Raw genomic sequence first — 16,067 nt, 5'->3', positions numbered from 1 at the left:
TTATCCGGCTAATGTCGACATTAGCCATGCGTTTTGGTTAATGTGTAATTTTTCGTTTATATTAATGAAATATTAACATTATCCGGATAATGTCGACATTAGCCAGTCAACATCGGATAATGTTAAAAGTGAAAACTGAATTCTATTTCTTTATACCAAGTGGGGCCGAGTGTAATCTACACGTATAATAATTTTATATTTTATCGATTACAAATTTAGATTCATCTATCTGTAGATTATTTGAATTACGAGTTTAAAGCTAATCGTAGGTATACCTGCTATAATATAGTGCAGCAGTACTTTATCTTATCGATAAAGTGAACAATATATATGAGCTTAATATTTATCTTAATTCACGACATTTTTGTTATAATTGTATATGTTGTACAAAAAAAAAAACGTCGAGCATCGATCTGTTGTTAGTCTGTTTTCAGTTTTCACACGTGATATTTACAGTAATTTACAGTACCTACAGTGTCAAGTGTCTTAATTAAATTCAAATAAAATGGAAACAAAAACGGAATTTTATAATTTATTCGAAAAACTGTTGTGTCAAAAAAGAGAAGATAATTCATCTTATATGTCAAATGAAAAATATTTAAATATAATAAATGAATTGAAAGGCGGCAATAAATCTCGTCGTTTGAACAAATTTGAAATATTAATATCGGAGGAGAGAGAAGAAACTATAGCACCGTCGAAAAAGTAATAATATTTACTATATTACGTAAAAAATGATGAATTATATGACATACTAAATGAAATACATCTCAATATTGGTCATGGTGGTAAGCATCGAATGATGGCTGAAATAAAAAAAAAATACAAAAATTTAACTCAAGAAGTTGTACTTATGTTTTTAAAATTTTGCGGACCTTGTCAAACAAAACTGTCGTCTAAACGAAAAGGCCTTGTTGTTAAACCGATTATTCATTCAGAAATGAATAGTCGTTGTCAAGTTGACCTGATCGACATGCAATCGCAAGCAGATGGAGAATTTCGCTTTATTGTGGTTTACCAAGACCATTTAACAAAATTTGTTCAGTTGCGGGCTTTAAAGTCAAAAACGGCCGAAGAAGTGGCGACCAATATTTTGGATATATTTTGTATTTTTGGAGCACCGGTTATTTTACAATCCGACAATGGGCGAGAATTTGTTAATAAAATTATAAATGACTTGAAAACTATGTGGCCTACGTTAAAAATAGTACATGGTAAACCACTCCATAGTCAAAGTCAGGGTAGCGTGGAAAGAGCTAATCAAGACATACAAAATATGTTGATAACCTGGATGCAAACTAATAATGTAAAATCATGGAAAGAAGGACTGAGATTTGTGCAGCTAATGAAGAATAAAGCACTTCATTCTGGTATCCAAAGGTAATTTAAAATTAGTATTTAAATTTTTATCAGTATTCGATTCTGAACGGAGTGATAAATGTATTGATTTTACAATGATGTATGTTTTTTTTTTTTTTTGTTTTTGTGTCTGTGTACAGCATAACTAGTCGAAATAATGCTTCAATTTCAAACTTTGGGGGTGGTTTCCGATGGAAAAGTGAATATCCTTGGTGTATTATAAAAGTAAAAAGTAAACATTTTTCAACAGTTTTCAAAAAAATCGAAAAAAACAAAAAAAAAAATGACGAAAAAACGGGAATTTTTACGCAAAACCAGTTTTCGTCAAAATCGAATTTTTTATTTTGCTATAACTCAAAAACTAAATAACTAAATACTTGAAATTTTCACCAAATGTTTATATTAGCGTTCTCCATACACAGTTAAATTTTCAAAGAATTTTGACTTTTTTTGAACTATTTATAGACAATTGAATTTTTCAATTTTTCTAAGTATTTTTTTTTTAAATAACGATAAAATTTTTTTGGCTGACCAGAAAATTTTAAAAATTTAATACAAGGTTCTTATAAGTTGTTCTTAAAGTGATAAAAAAAATCCGAAATCGTTAGTCACAATTTTTTTTTATAAGTACTTAAAGTTCGAATTTATACGAAATATGTCAAAATTGCGAAAATTTGCAAGTAATTTTGTGGTTAGAAAATCGTAAAAATTTTTACAAGGTTCTCCATAAATTTTTCTTCAAATATCTGTAAAAGAAACTCTAACGGATTCAGACAAAAAATTTTTATGAGTGTTTGAAATCAAAATTCTTGAAAATTTTACACAAAGTTCCTTATATGTTATTCTTATAGTGATTAAAAAATTATAAGAATACATAGGCACAATTTTTTTTATTAGCATTTGAAGTTCAAATTTTGACAAAAATTCAAAAATTGCAAATTATTTTGTAGTTCAAAATTCATAAAATTGTTTGTATTTATATCTAACGTTAAATATTCTAGACTGACAAATCATCTCCGTTCAGAATCGTTTTTCGTATACAATGATACTTATCATTGCATTCAAATTTAACCTACCCTAGTCCGAGGTCCACCCCACCCCCTAATGTACAGCAGAGCGGTACCCACTTGCCGACTTTTTTACTGTGAAATTTTAACATAACATACCCTAACTTTTGAGCTTTAATTATCATATTTTCGAAATAACTTTAGGTCACCGTACGAGGCAATGTTTGGAACAGATATGAGAGTTGGTTTGACTACACGTTTTCCTAGCGATGCCGTTGATAATATCAATACTGAAGACGAACTAGAAATATTTTTAAACAATATCAATGAAGAAAACGAAAACGAAGGCGTAGATGAAAAAAATAATGTTCAAGTGGTGAATGAAAATTGTTGTTCGAAAGCATCGAAGGATGAAGGACTATGTGACTTAATATGCTCAAGACAGGTAAGATATTGTTATTTTAAATTACCTATATTGTTCCCAATAACTAATAATTCATTTTTTACAGAAATCAATCGAAAATAATAGAAAACAATCTGAAATTTGTTTACTGAACCAAGCTGAAAAAATGAAATTTAGGTCTATTCATAAGTTCCCCCCAGCCAACATTGGAGACAGTGTGAGTCTCTTTACCGGATGTCGACAGAGGACGAGCAGACCCGAGAAATATTATATTTGCAGTTGTGTCTATTGAGGATGGGCAATATTATAAACTTGGCAACAAATATGGTACTTTGCCACAATTATACACCAGAAATCAGTTTGGTGTTTGTCCGTTGGCTTTAATACCGCTTGATGAGGTGGTACATGTAGAAAAATCATTGAGGGAAATTGCGAGTCAAATGTCAGATGGTGGTGGTCAAGGATATAAAAGGTGTTCATGTAAGGGGAAATGTGACACCAATCGATGTAAATGTAAAGCATCTAGCATTTTGTGCAATTCAAAATGTCACGGAAGCATGCCGTGCAATAATAAAGGATAACACAATATTATGTATCATTAGTAGGTTACGTTGTTAAAAATTAAAATTAAACTCATATAATTAATATTATGTATTTTATGCTTGTTCTCTTAAATATAATTAATATTGTTAATAATTTAAATTATTGCATCTCATGTATGGTACATTTTTATGGTTGTTAAGACATTATCCAAAAGTTCTTGGCTAATGTAATATTACCCGGTTAATGTTAACATTAGCCAATATTCATGGCGGCTTATGATGACAGTTGGCTAATGTCTTATTAGCCGGATAATGTTGACGTTATCCAAATGTTAACATTACCCGTAACATATACAACCCCGGTTTAACATTATCGTAAGCCCTATACTCCTAGCCCCTACAGGGCCATTGTCAAGTATTTAAATTATTAAGAAACCTTCTCATTGGGAGAAAGAGTTTGGAATCTCTGTGTTAAGCTTTTAAAAATAAAAATATACATTTGCAGCATATAAATCAAATCTTGACTTTTATAGCTTTTATATGATAACAGTTTTAGCAAATCTTAAAAACAATTCGTTTTACTCCAAAATATATAAAATTAAAAACTGTCAAAAACTAGTAAATACAAAACAAAACCATCCTCTATTATACCATTTTGCGTTTTACAATACAATCAGCCATAATTTTCCATAGGCCCTAGGCACAGTGCCTATATGCGTTAACATGGCCCTGCATATTATATAATACGCTTTTTCAAATTGAATAAGACTATATATTATAAAGACAATATTATTATTATTTTTTTTATTTAAAAAAATTCCACCAAACTATATATTATTATTATAATTATTTATTTAAAATAAACTATTTACAAATGTAAAAATGTAAAAGATATTCACTTTATTAGACTAAACTACAATCTTTCTATTTAATATTATGTGATATTAACAGTGATATCTTTCCAATATTTATATATTTTACTGTAATGGCTGTTGTAATGTAACAAAAAAAACCGTTCTTTCAGTGGAAAAGTAAGTTAAATTATTTTGTTATCAATAAAATTATGTAGGGCATGCAGTTTAGGGCAAACGACTCAATGAGGTGGCATGCAATTCGAACAAACCCTTTCAAGAGATTGCATGCAATCGGACATCCCAATTTATGTTTTTTTTTTTTTGGCATACATTTTGGATGCACCGACATATTTAACCTAAACCTAACCTATTTAGATATATCAAATATCATTTGGTACATCTAATTTGGTAATAAAATTATAAATTATAGTTTATATAAGTATTAAGTACCTATAGTACGTATTATAACACCAATAGTAGTAGGTATTTGGTTGTTACTTGACATGTAAATTTTAGAAAAGTTTTAATTCTTTTGACTACCTAATTTATGTTCTAAACATTTTTTATCAACATTTTAGGTTGGTACAAGCCGTACAACTTATTTAATATATAGTATAATACAATTATAATTTTTAAATAATAAATATATTATACATAACTAAGTAATGGTGCCAGAAAACCTGTTATTTTAAATAACATCATTACATCAATTATTTTGGCTTGTTTACAATGTTTACATAGGTAATAGGTTATAGGTACATACCTATACCTTTACTATAAAAGCTTTAATTTAATATAAAATACATTAACTAATGCTTTAATCTCATCAAACTTAATGTTATGAAATGAATAATTTTACCAGATCATACAAAGTGTCCATATTTACACTATACATTTTTACCCGACTACCATTTTACTGTCCTGGCAGCTCGTACATGCTACAGTATCCACTATCCATACTCATGTTTTATATTTTCAATAGATCTTACTTGTACAAAATGACCGTTTATCAAAAAATTGACCTCAAATAGTCAAATCGCAATACTAAATACGTGTAAGTAGTACCTAATACCTATACTATATACATGATAAAAAAAAACATGGGCAGGCGCCAGGTGGAAAATAATTCAGAAGAAATTTTGTAAGGTTTGTTTCGGAGTGTTAATATTGTTAAGAATGTTAAGATGATTTGTTATATTATATTATTGGGGGTTTATTTTTGGTATCGTGGAAGTCTCGAAGACTATGCACGTACCTACTTTATAAGTAATAAGTAGGGCTGGAATATCAATGTTCTAAGAAATCTCAAAAAATGAAAAAATGACTTAAAAAACTAAAAATATGCATTTAAATTTATTTATTATCTAACCTAACCTATATTATAGCTTAAAAATTGAAAAAAAAATTTAATATTTAATTTTTTACTTTAATAGTATGTACTACAGTATTTGATCCTGTTTAGTTCTGCAGGGCGTAGGGTACAATTGGTTACTAATTCAGTGGTAATACTTATCGGAGTCTATGGTTATTATAAAATTGTTATTGATGATAACTTGTCGTACTATATAATTTATTATTCGTACCTACCATTAGCAGTTTGCCGAAAGTCTCTTATTAACCACAATAATTTTAATACGTTTTATGAACAAATTGTGAAAAATTCTTTAAAAATTAAGAAATACACCATGCAAAACCGTTAAAAATGCATTTAAGGTTAATTTTATCAAAGGATAAAAAAAATTGCAAAAAAAAAAATTATTTTAATATAATCAGTATCACCCAAAACACATTTTATACTTACGGACCAACGTTTCATAACACCAGAAAAAAAGATGCCTTTGCATTATAATTCCGGCTCTATAGTAATCAAGGCCGTCTTAAGCTGTCCAGGGGCTCATGGGCAATCGAAGCTTAAGGGGCCCTTTTAGTAGGTCTAAAATTATAATTTTGGTTGTTCGGGGCCTCCATTTGGCTGGGGGCCCTGGGCATGTGCCCCACGTGCCCGTAGGGTAAAGATGGAACTGATAGTAATATAAGTATAACAGTTTACCTACATATAATATTAAAAAAATGTTGTCAAATACAAATGACATTGTCAAATAAGGCGCTATATATACTTCATTCTAGTTTATTATTTTAGTATTATAATATGTTTGTACAATTTCAATATCATTTAAATTTATGTACTTTCAAGCACATTTTAAGTTGTGTTAAATTATAAAAATCAAATATATTAATTTTAAGAGTCTTACATAATACTTTATTGAACTTTAACCTAACCTTAAGTACAGTGCTATAATTTAATGAATTATAAAATGTGTATGCGCAATTTTAATCGATGAAATGTATTAAAAATATCAAAAAATATTGTATTGTCTTACATATTTTCAAAGAACAATACAATTGAAAACCTAGTTTCTCAAAACATACAAAACACAAAGAGCACTTTAAAAGTTCATAGAATTTGTTTATCATCAAACCCACATAAAATCACTGATCAGTGCACTAATGAAATAGATACCCAATAAAGCATATTTAGTTTTACTGTATCTACGAGTAAAAAGGTGTACTTATTGGTTGCTGTAACTTTTAATATATTTTCTGTAGTTTTTGTCTATTTTGTTTAAAATTAATAAAATATGAATAAGTATAAAGGATTTGTATATAAAAATAATGGAGGTATCCGTAAAGGTGTTCAGTAAGTTTAAATAAAATATAAACTAAGCGAGTCATCATATTGTATTCAATTTTTATGATTTTATATTTTAATACAAAATAGATATTTGATCTGCAGTACCAAATATTGCAAAGGCTCAGCTAAAAGAGTTTTGGCAAACAACACAACGGTAGAGTTGGTGAAACATACGCATGATCCTGATGAACCTGAGCACGATAATGAGCTTTTAAAAAAAAGATTTATGCAAATACTGAAAGACCGTTCTGTAAACGAGACAACAAGACTCCGGAACATTTACGATGAAGAAATAATTAGGTAAGCATGAATTTCCATATTATTACTTATAATTTATATAATTTGTACCATCCTGAAGAATTCAATGCCGTAGCTGGAACAATTTTTTTTTTTTGGGTGGGGGCACGGGGGGGGGGGGGGGTAAATAATATTTTCATTGTTGTGAAAATTATTATAATTAGGTTGTTACTTAAATAAATTCAATTTATAATATAACTCTAAAATATTTGGAGGGGGTTGAACCTCCCAAATCCCCCTCACATAAGGCCTTGCTGTAGATTATTTGAGCTAGGAAGTATGTTGTTTTTTTTTCAATCTGTAAAAGTTGTAATTTGATTAAAATTATTATATAATTATTTTATTTGCTATACATAAATCGATGGTGGTAAATCTTCAGTTAGCAGTATTAGACAGTTTACAATATACACTTACACTTAATTACAATTTTGCAATATTTTATTTTATTATAATATAATATTGATATAATTTCTTGTTAAATATATTTAATGTTTTATGTTTTATAACTTATTACTTTTATTAATTTTAGCAGTAATAACTAATAATAATTAATTATAAATTATAATAATACAATTATACCTTGGTACCTATTTAATATTAGCACAAATGTATTACATTTATTCTCACCCTAAACATAAAAAATACATTAAATAAACAAATTAAAATATTGATCTAAAAGTGTAAAATAAAATAAATTAAGGTTAAACTTTTAAAATGATAATAAATAATGTACAATACATATTTAAAATAAATTTTTTTAGAAATGCAGTTGCTGCAACCCTATACCCCTGGCCAGTGGCTGAAATTTTAATGAGAAAAGCTAGGAGAAAAGTCATGCCAGTTTTACCATCATCATTAAACGAATTGGCAAATTTCTTGGACTTTAATGTCCAACGTTATACCTGTTGTCAACAGCCCTTTTATCAGGATAAGGTTACAGATACACATGGGAAATCATCAATAATTTTTGCGTGCAGTAAATTAATTAGGACAATTGTTATGCTTGGGAGTAATGAATTGCACGCTGACGCAACATTTAAAGTTGTGCCTTCAACTCCACCAAGCCGTCAACTTTTTATTATGCATTTAATATATCAGAACCACGTAAGTTTTTTTAATTAGAACTAACTATTTGTAAGGCAAGTATAGTGTATACATTAATCATTTCTAACATTTTATTAGTCCATACCGATTGTATATGCATTGATGGAATCAAAGACTGAAGAGGCATATACTTTATTATTGAAGAAGTGCAAGGAATTATTTCCATTTCTAATGCCATTAAACATAATGACTGATTTTGAATCTGGATTGCTGAATGCTTTTAAATCTGTTTATCCAGATGCAGATCAGCATTCTTGTTGGTTTCATTATGTACAAGTATGTTAATGATAAATAATTTAAGCATGTAACCATTATTTATTAATAATTTATGGTGCCTTTTAAATATAAAAAGGTACCTAATACATTTAAGGTTTAAGATGATGCTACACCTGCATGCGCTGACTTTGTCTTACAAACAGGAAATATGGAAAATTGGACATTCTGAATAATCCATTCAACTTATAATTAATACTGGAATGAATTGGCTTATTATCAAATTTAGAAATTAGACTATTATAGTGAATCTTATAGGGATTTTTGTGTTTTAATTTTAAAGCAAGTTATGAGTATTTTAAAATGCACAAACAATTTTCAATTTAAAAAAATTAAAATCTAAAAAAATACCTATGAGGTCTACTAAATAATACTCTTACTTCTAAATTTGATAATAAGTCAAATTTCTCTTATATTAAATATTTATCATAATTGAGTTAAATAAAGTATTCAGAACATATAACTTAAATGTCTATGTTATGCATTTGTAAGACAGAGACAACACATGCAGGAGTAGCTTCCTCTTAAGTAAAGAATAAGTAATACAAATAATAATAATGTTAAAAAGAAAAAAACATAATCTACAAAGTTGTTATATAGTTAATATTATACATTAGACTAAAAAGGGGGATCCTTATTGGTAATATACATTATGCATCTGAACAGTTTGTTTTTCATATAATTGTATTTTGAATTAAGTTACCAAGTTATAATAAAACACAATATCATCTATTGTGATTTATGTGACATGCAGTATTTTACAATACAATTTATATAAAAATTGTTTTAATACAGAATAATAGTTACAAATTTTTTTTTTCATAATTACTACTGGTATTGAATGTATTAATTGGGGAGGGGATTAAATAATTAATGAATAAATAATATTTACTAAAGTTTAAATTATTCAAGTAGATTTATTTTATTTTGGTTGTATGGTAAAACTTAAACAGCATTATTTATTCTCACTTGCTATTTCAGGCATTAGTAAAAAATATCAGAAAAAGAGGACTAACGCGCTTTGTTAAATCAAATTTAAATGCACAATGTTGTGTGCAGATGTTTTCTGCATTGGCATTATTACCTAATAATAAAATAGACGAAGGGTATACAGTAATTCGCCAGTATGCTAGGGACAATAATATATTCATGGATATGGCACCATTCTTTAATTATTTTTCAAGGTATGCCACCAATGTGTATAATATCATGTTAATAAATAAATAACATATTTTAAATTAAATTTATGTTGTTTTGTTTCAGGTATTGGTTAAATAATCAAAATGGAGGTGACTATTTGTTCTCGGTTCATGGAATAGCAAGACGTACCAATAATAATATTGAATCATTCCATGGACGTTTAAAAGACAAATTTCAAGTGATGCATCCAAATCTTTGGACATTTTTGAGTGAGTATATAGACTAAATTCCAATTTTTTAATTATAAAAGCTTTTGTTAAATAATGTAATTTACTATATGAAATGTATAGAATTTAATTAGTGAAACCTGAGTTAAGTTCATACTAAACATATACCTATTATTTATTAATTATTTTATTAATTTTTTTAAAATTCATGAAATATGTTACCTAATATTTATTAAGTAATATGTAACTTCTGTTTTTTTTTTCATTGTTTATAGCGCATTTAAATGAATTAAGTGAGAAATCGCACATTATAATTGGTCGATTAGAACAAGGGCATTCAGTAACTCGGCCAATAAAAGTAAAATACATAGCAAATTCACAACGGATTAGTATTGCTTCATCTCAATTAGACCTAGGTATTTTAAGAGTGAATGAGTTCCTTTTACAGTGTTGTCACACAACAGAAAGATATTTAAGAGAAGAGCTTAATTGGCAGATAAATGTGTTAGGAGGTATATTTGATTCCACAAATTTGTGCCTAGTGAAATACACTAATATTATTTGTTACTATTGTTAATAATATAATATAAAATATGTATAGATGTTACATCTGAAAATGACGATGGTGACGATGATGCTATAGCCAGGGATAATAATATGACAAATGAAAATATTCTTAATAATATAGTGCAGAATGACATAACTGAACCTGAAGATGATGTACAACAAGATGATCCAGAGATTTTTGTGGTTGATTTTAATAATATTTCAAATTATAGCAATGGTAAAATACAAGTTTAAATAATCTTATTATTTAAAAAATGGAATTTTATTATAAAGTAAAATAATTAATTTATCAATTTATAATGATGTTTAATATATATGTAATATTTCATATCATAATTTTAATAAAATATAATTTTTTATAGATTCAGATGATGTAGATATTTTGAGTCATGTATCTGATCAGCAACAACAAGAACCACTTGTTTTGGAAGGTATAATTTTAATATATTCATTTCAAAATATAAAACTTATTAGTGATGCATTACATTTTTATTATAGACAATGAAAATGACTATATAATTCCAGAAGATTTGGATCCGATTGAAATTGAATACGGGGAAATAATAGCTGCAGAAAGGGAAGAAGAGAGACAACATTTACCATTTGTATATTATAATCGTAATGAACCATTGCAACCACTTCCACCAAACCAACAAATGTGTATAATTTGTACTGAAGAAAGTACACATGTTATAGTCCCTTGCTGACATAAAGTTCTATGTGGAAGTGAAGCATGTTTGGCAGGGATTCAAAATAACTGTCCAGTTTGTAGAGTTCCTCTCACTCTAGTTATGAGAGTATACGATTAAAGTTTAGTTGGTAGGATTATTTTTTAGTTATGACACAGAATAGGTGAAACCTAAAAATTCTGTGGTAATTCTATTTCACAAATTTCTTTTTAAAGCCATAATTTATTAATATTGTATTTATTTTTCTTTCATATATTATAACTATTTAAAATATATAATTAAACATATAATTGATTTAATTAAAAGTGACAAAAATTAATAAAATGTCTTTAACAATAGTTAAATTGTTAGTATTTGGTACCTAAAATACAATTATTAATTATTTAGGTTTTACTAGTAGATATTTATTTAATTTTATTAACCTACCTACCTATGTAAAATTAATAAATGAACCTATTATAACATATTGTATAATATTTTAGGTACATAAAAAATGTTAATAACCGAGACATTATACAGTCGTAGTCAGATAACTTGGCACAAAAGAGAATCATCAATTACTAAATAATTTAATTGTTTTGTAATTTGATTAAATAATATCCATTTTAAAATGTATAATAATGATTGTTGATTTATTGGTATATTGAGTTAATAACATTGAATATAATGAACCACTAATTAGCAGTGTTGTGCTAATGTATAAAGTTATCTGGTGACTTACAAAATATTTAAATTAATAATATTCTGCTGTACGTAGTTACTTGTTTTTAACATAATACACTAATAAGACTAAAGGAATAATGCTATTACTGGATTCTGTAGTGGTATAGAACTAACATCTTGTAACTTGTAAGTTATACTAGAAAAGCCACCTATTACTAGTAAACATGTTACTTGTCTTATACAAGTAATAAAAGTATAGATAAACACATAAAAATCATATTTGTGAAATCTCACTTCTTCGGACACTCTGTCGCTGAAATGTTGTCCATTATTCTGAGGCGTTTGCTCCTTGGTGAGTTCAGATTGTAGAAAGTTATTGGGAGATATTCGCTATTTTCAAGTGTTTCACTGTAGTACTAATTTCTAGTCTAAGTAGTCTAACTGTCTGAACGATTATTTTAATAGTTCAAAAATAAATTATTATTATTATAATTAATAATTGTACATAGTAATTTGTAATTTAAATAATATACCTAATGATATCACCTTAGATCAAGGATATCACTGATAAATGATAACATACCCTAGTTGTTTTATTGGTTAATAACATAGTATATTTCAACCATGGTTAATAACATGTTAGCATATATTATCCATAAAAATAATACATTATATTTTGAATTTTCCCGATTAGTATTGTAACGTGCCACGTACAATCAGTTGAATGATGTCGATTTGGAAAAGGTTTTGTGAAATAATTGAACTCTCGAAATTATTCTAAGTGTTTTTTATTTAAAATTATTCTAAGTCCAATTATTTAATTTAATAAAACTTGTGAAAAATATTCTAAGTCCAGGAGACATAAAATATTAAACTGGGTGACGTGAAGGTGCTTGCGCTAACTCTGGTGGATCACGTCTGAATTGTGCCTAATCTGGGCCCCCTTATATATCGTCCAGGGACTCCCGCGGTACCTTCAGATCCCTGATGGTCATCTGCACCTGCATCCGCTTCTGCCCACGCTTGCGTCATCCGGCCGATAGCGTGCGTCAATTATATGACCTATATTCTATCGGGTGAGTGATTCCGCAACTAATATACTCTACCGGTGGCAATTACGTATCCATAATATGTCACCGGATAGTAGTCACATGCCATTACCTCCCATCGGATAAGAAGCACACGGGCGATGATACTTTTGATTGTTTCCTACTTTTGTTTTTAGATCCGGTCCTAGTCCGACCACACCCAATCATTGCTTGCCTGGTTGCTCACCCTAACATAACTATGGGATATCCTTTACGTCCCCATGGTTTAGAGTATTGTTGGCTATGGTAATTTATATATTACATTTAATATAATTATCAGAGCACGTTGCACCTCCCCACGAAAAAAAAGGTTTATGTCTCAAAGACAGAAATCTTTCAAAGTTCAGTACAAAATAGTTAAGTTACAAATTATTACAATGTTATAGTGTTTACAATAATCGATTACAAGTCATTGATATAAGACATACATTACAATTCTCTGTATGCTTTTACATTTAAAGTATTTTCGTTATATAATATGAATATATGATGTATATGTTGTATATATAGTTTTGATTAAATATGGATTGATTACACTTACAATTGGTTAAATAGTTTGATTAAATATTTTGATTATAATAAATTAATGATTATATGGTTAGATTAAATATTTGGTTATATAATTCTATGTTTTAAATATGTTGGTTAGTTTTCTTATAATTTATAATTGTGATTACAATAAAATATAGTGTTAGTAAATAGTACAATATAGTGATTATAATTGATTTGATAATTCCAATAAAATATGTGGTTAGTATAATGTGTTGATTACAATAGTTTCTTATATGGTAAATTAATTAATACAAATAATATTTTTTTTTTTTTATTTATATTATTTTAGTAGTACAAAATCTATAAAGTTCCCCACAATTCAAATTTATTTCCATATCCCAATAGTAACTTATTCGTACAGTATGTTTTCTTAAATCTAAGTGTATATATATATATTTATTATCATTCCAGTTTATGTTTTTTTTTTTTTTTTATTTTATTTACTCAATCAAGATTCGCTGCCCATGGAATGACATACTAATCATTTAAGTACGTCGTCCACATTGACAACAACCCTAATTGATTAATACGTTTACTTGATCACTCTTTACTCATTGGGGATGCCATAGAATCCACCCCATCGATCATATGTCAAATGTTATGTCGATAGGTGTTTCGTACAGCCCCAACCACTTCGTTTTACCTGATCAATTCATTCTAGACATACATTTATCTACTGTAATTCAATATATCTCGTGGATTCTGTATTATTTCGAGGTAATAGTTTAATTCATAACAGTATGGTTCACCAAATTCTCTGTCTAACGCCATATCATACAAAAATCTTTTGGCTGCCTCAATCATTTCCAATATAGTTTCATCCTCGTAAGGTACGAGTATATTTTCATTAGCGGTAACTATATGAAAATCAAAACAAGCTGTGTAATTATGCCATTCTCCCTGTGTTGGATTAATATGAAATTGCGTTTCTATGTTAAACGATATTGCCGAAGCTAATTGCTCCATTCTATCCATTATTGGTTATTATTTATTTCGTAGAGTTGATTTGTAATTTATAGAATTATGAATTTCTGAAAAAGAAATTTTACGTTCGTATTTTGATTATTAATGTAACCGTTGTTTTTGTTTTATTACTACTTTTATTGTTATTGTTTATATATTTTGTTTTTAGAAATGTTTTATTAATTTTCATATCGCTGTTTCCGTATCACATAATCAAATATACATTTAGTATACTTGACATCCATTCTCGGATCATGCGCATACGTAGTATGGTGTTTCTTTTTACATATTATATCATGGGTCTCTACTAAATTAAGTAGCCTTCCTGTTTTATTATATGTACCGATATCTACTTCGAAAATTATTTCTTTATTGCCTAACTTTTCAAACTGAATATAGAAATTTTTATTAAAATACTTATCGTAGCACGTTATGTTTAACATAGGATAGTGGTCTAAATCTAATCTTTTTAAAATATTTTTGTCCGAATGTCCGTTCCATACTACTATCACATTCTCTTTATTACCTCTACGTATATAACTGTCAATATATCCCTTATTCAAATTATTCCTGGTTGAACTCAAACTTTGTTGTAATTGGTCTAGACAAGCATCTCTCAGATCAGTTTTTACTCTGAACACTCTCTTTATCTCTCTTATTGCCACCTGAAGCTCCGTCTCACCCATAGGTCGAGCTTCTTCGTTAAGTGGTAGCAAAAGAGGTCGTCCCTCCAGTTTCCTGATCTTAAAACGGTCTAAGCTATTGGATATAGCTCCGGAGATGACAACCATGCTTGTCTTGTTTACCATTGAGAACTCGAAGTCCATAATTATGAATTTATGTGTCTCTTTTCTGTATAATTAAATATTTTGTATCTTAATACTAAAATAAATCTAATTTACTATCTTTATTCATGTTTTTTTTCTCTTTTTTTTTTTATTTTCTTATATATTTTTTCTTATATACTAGTCTCCCTCATCGTGTTTAACTCTGTTCCTTGTTCGTGTATTAAGTTTACTACATATCTGTATCTGTATCTGTTCACACATTTAAAATTATGGTGTATACTAATAATTAGTAGTACAATGGTCATTATTAGAATGCTTACTCCTACACATATTATAAAATTATAATAATGTATTTTAAATTTAGGATTTTCTAGTTTGGTTACGATTTGCGTGCTGGTGTTATTAATAATTATTTTACTAGTTATATTTGTTCTATCCTCTATTCCTTCTGTAGTATCTGACGTGATATCGCCATAGTCAAACTCATTTACTACATTTGTGGAGTCTATCATTGTTAAGTTTGCTGTAATCATTTGCGATATTATTTCGTAATGGGTATTATTTGTATTTTTGTTATACTCGAAATTATTCAGTGTAGTTAAATTATAGTCATGCTCACTGGTCATGATAGGTTTTATTGTAGTTGAAATTGTCTGCAATGTTGGATTAGTTATGTTGGTTTTATGTAGTAACTTTGAATGTATTACACTTAGGTGTCTAACATTTTTCGGAAATAATATGAATTTTTCATTGTTTAATCCTATTGTTTTCAATGTTAATTCACACGTTTTTTCGATAATAAGTTTTGTTAAAGTGTTATTTAATACAATAGTCGTAGGTTTTATGGAGAATATACACC

The 16,067-nt window shown here is 28.0% G+C and overlaps 1 protein-coding gene and 2 pseudogenes across 1 annotated transcript; 2 read left to right on the top strand and 1 right to left on the bottom strand.

Annotated features, from left to right (window-relative positions):
- The first annotated feature begins 1,186 nt into the window (after positions 1–1,186).
- LOC126551689 (uncharacterized) lies at positions 1,187–3,350 on the top strand (annotated as a pseudogene).
- Positions 3,351–7,038: 3,688 nt separating this feature from the next.
- On the top strand, positions 7,039–11,274 carry LOC126551688 (uncharacterized; annotated as a pseudogene).
- A 3,325-nt stretch (positions 11,275–14,599) lies between these two features.
- Positions 14,600–15,720, bottom strand: LOC126551687 (uncharacterized). The gene is made up of 2 exons (XM_050205671.1): positions 15,627–15,720; positions 14,600–15,279 (listed from the first exon to the last, which is right to left on the bottom strand). Exons 1-2 carry the CDS (start codon positions 15,718–15,720, stop codon positions 14,600–14,602), a joined length of 774 nt encoding a protein of 257 aa, XP_050061628.1.
- Between the last annotated feature and the right edge of the window lie 347 nt (positions 15,721–16,067).

Source organism: Aphis gossypii, chromosome X, assembly GCF_020184175.1.
Source record: "Aphis gossypii isolate Hap1 chromosome X, ASM2018417v2, whole genome shotgun sequence".
NCBI lineage: Eukaryota > Metazoa > Arthropoda > Insecta > Hemiptera > Aphididae > Aphis > Aphis gossypii.
This window is presented reverse-complemented; position numbering and strand designations above follow the sequence as displayed.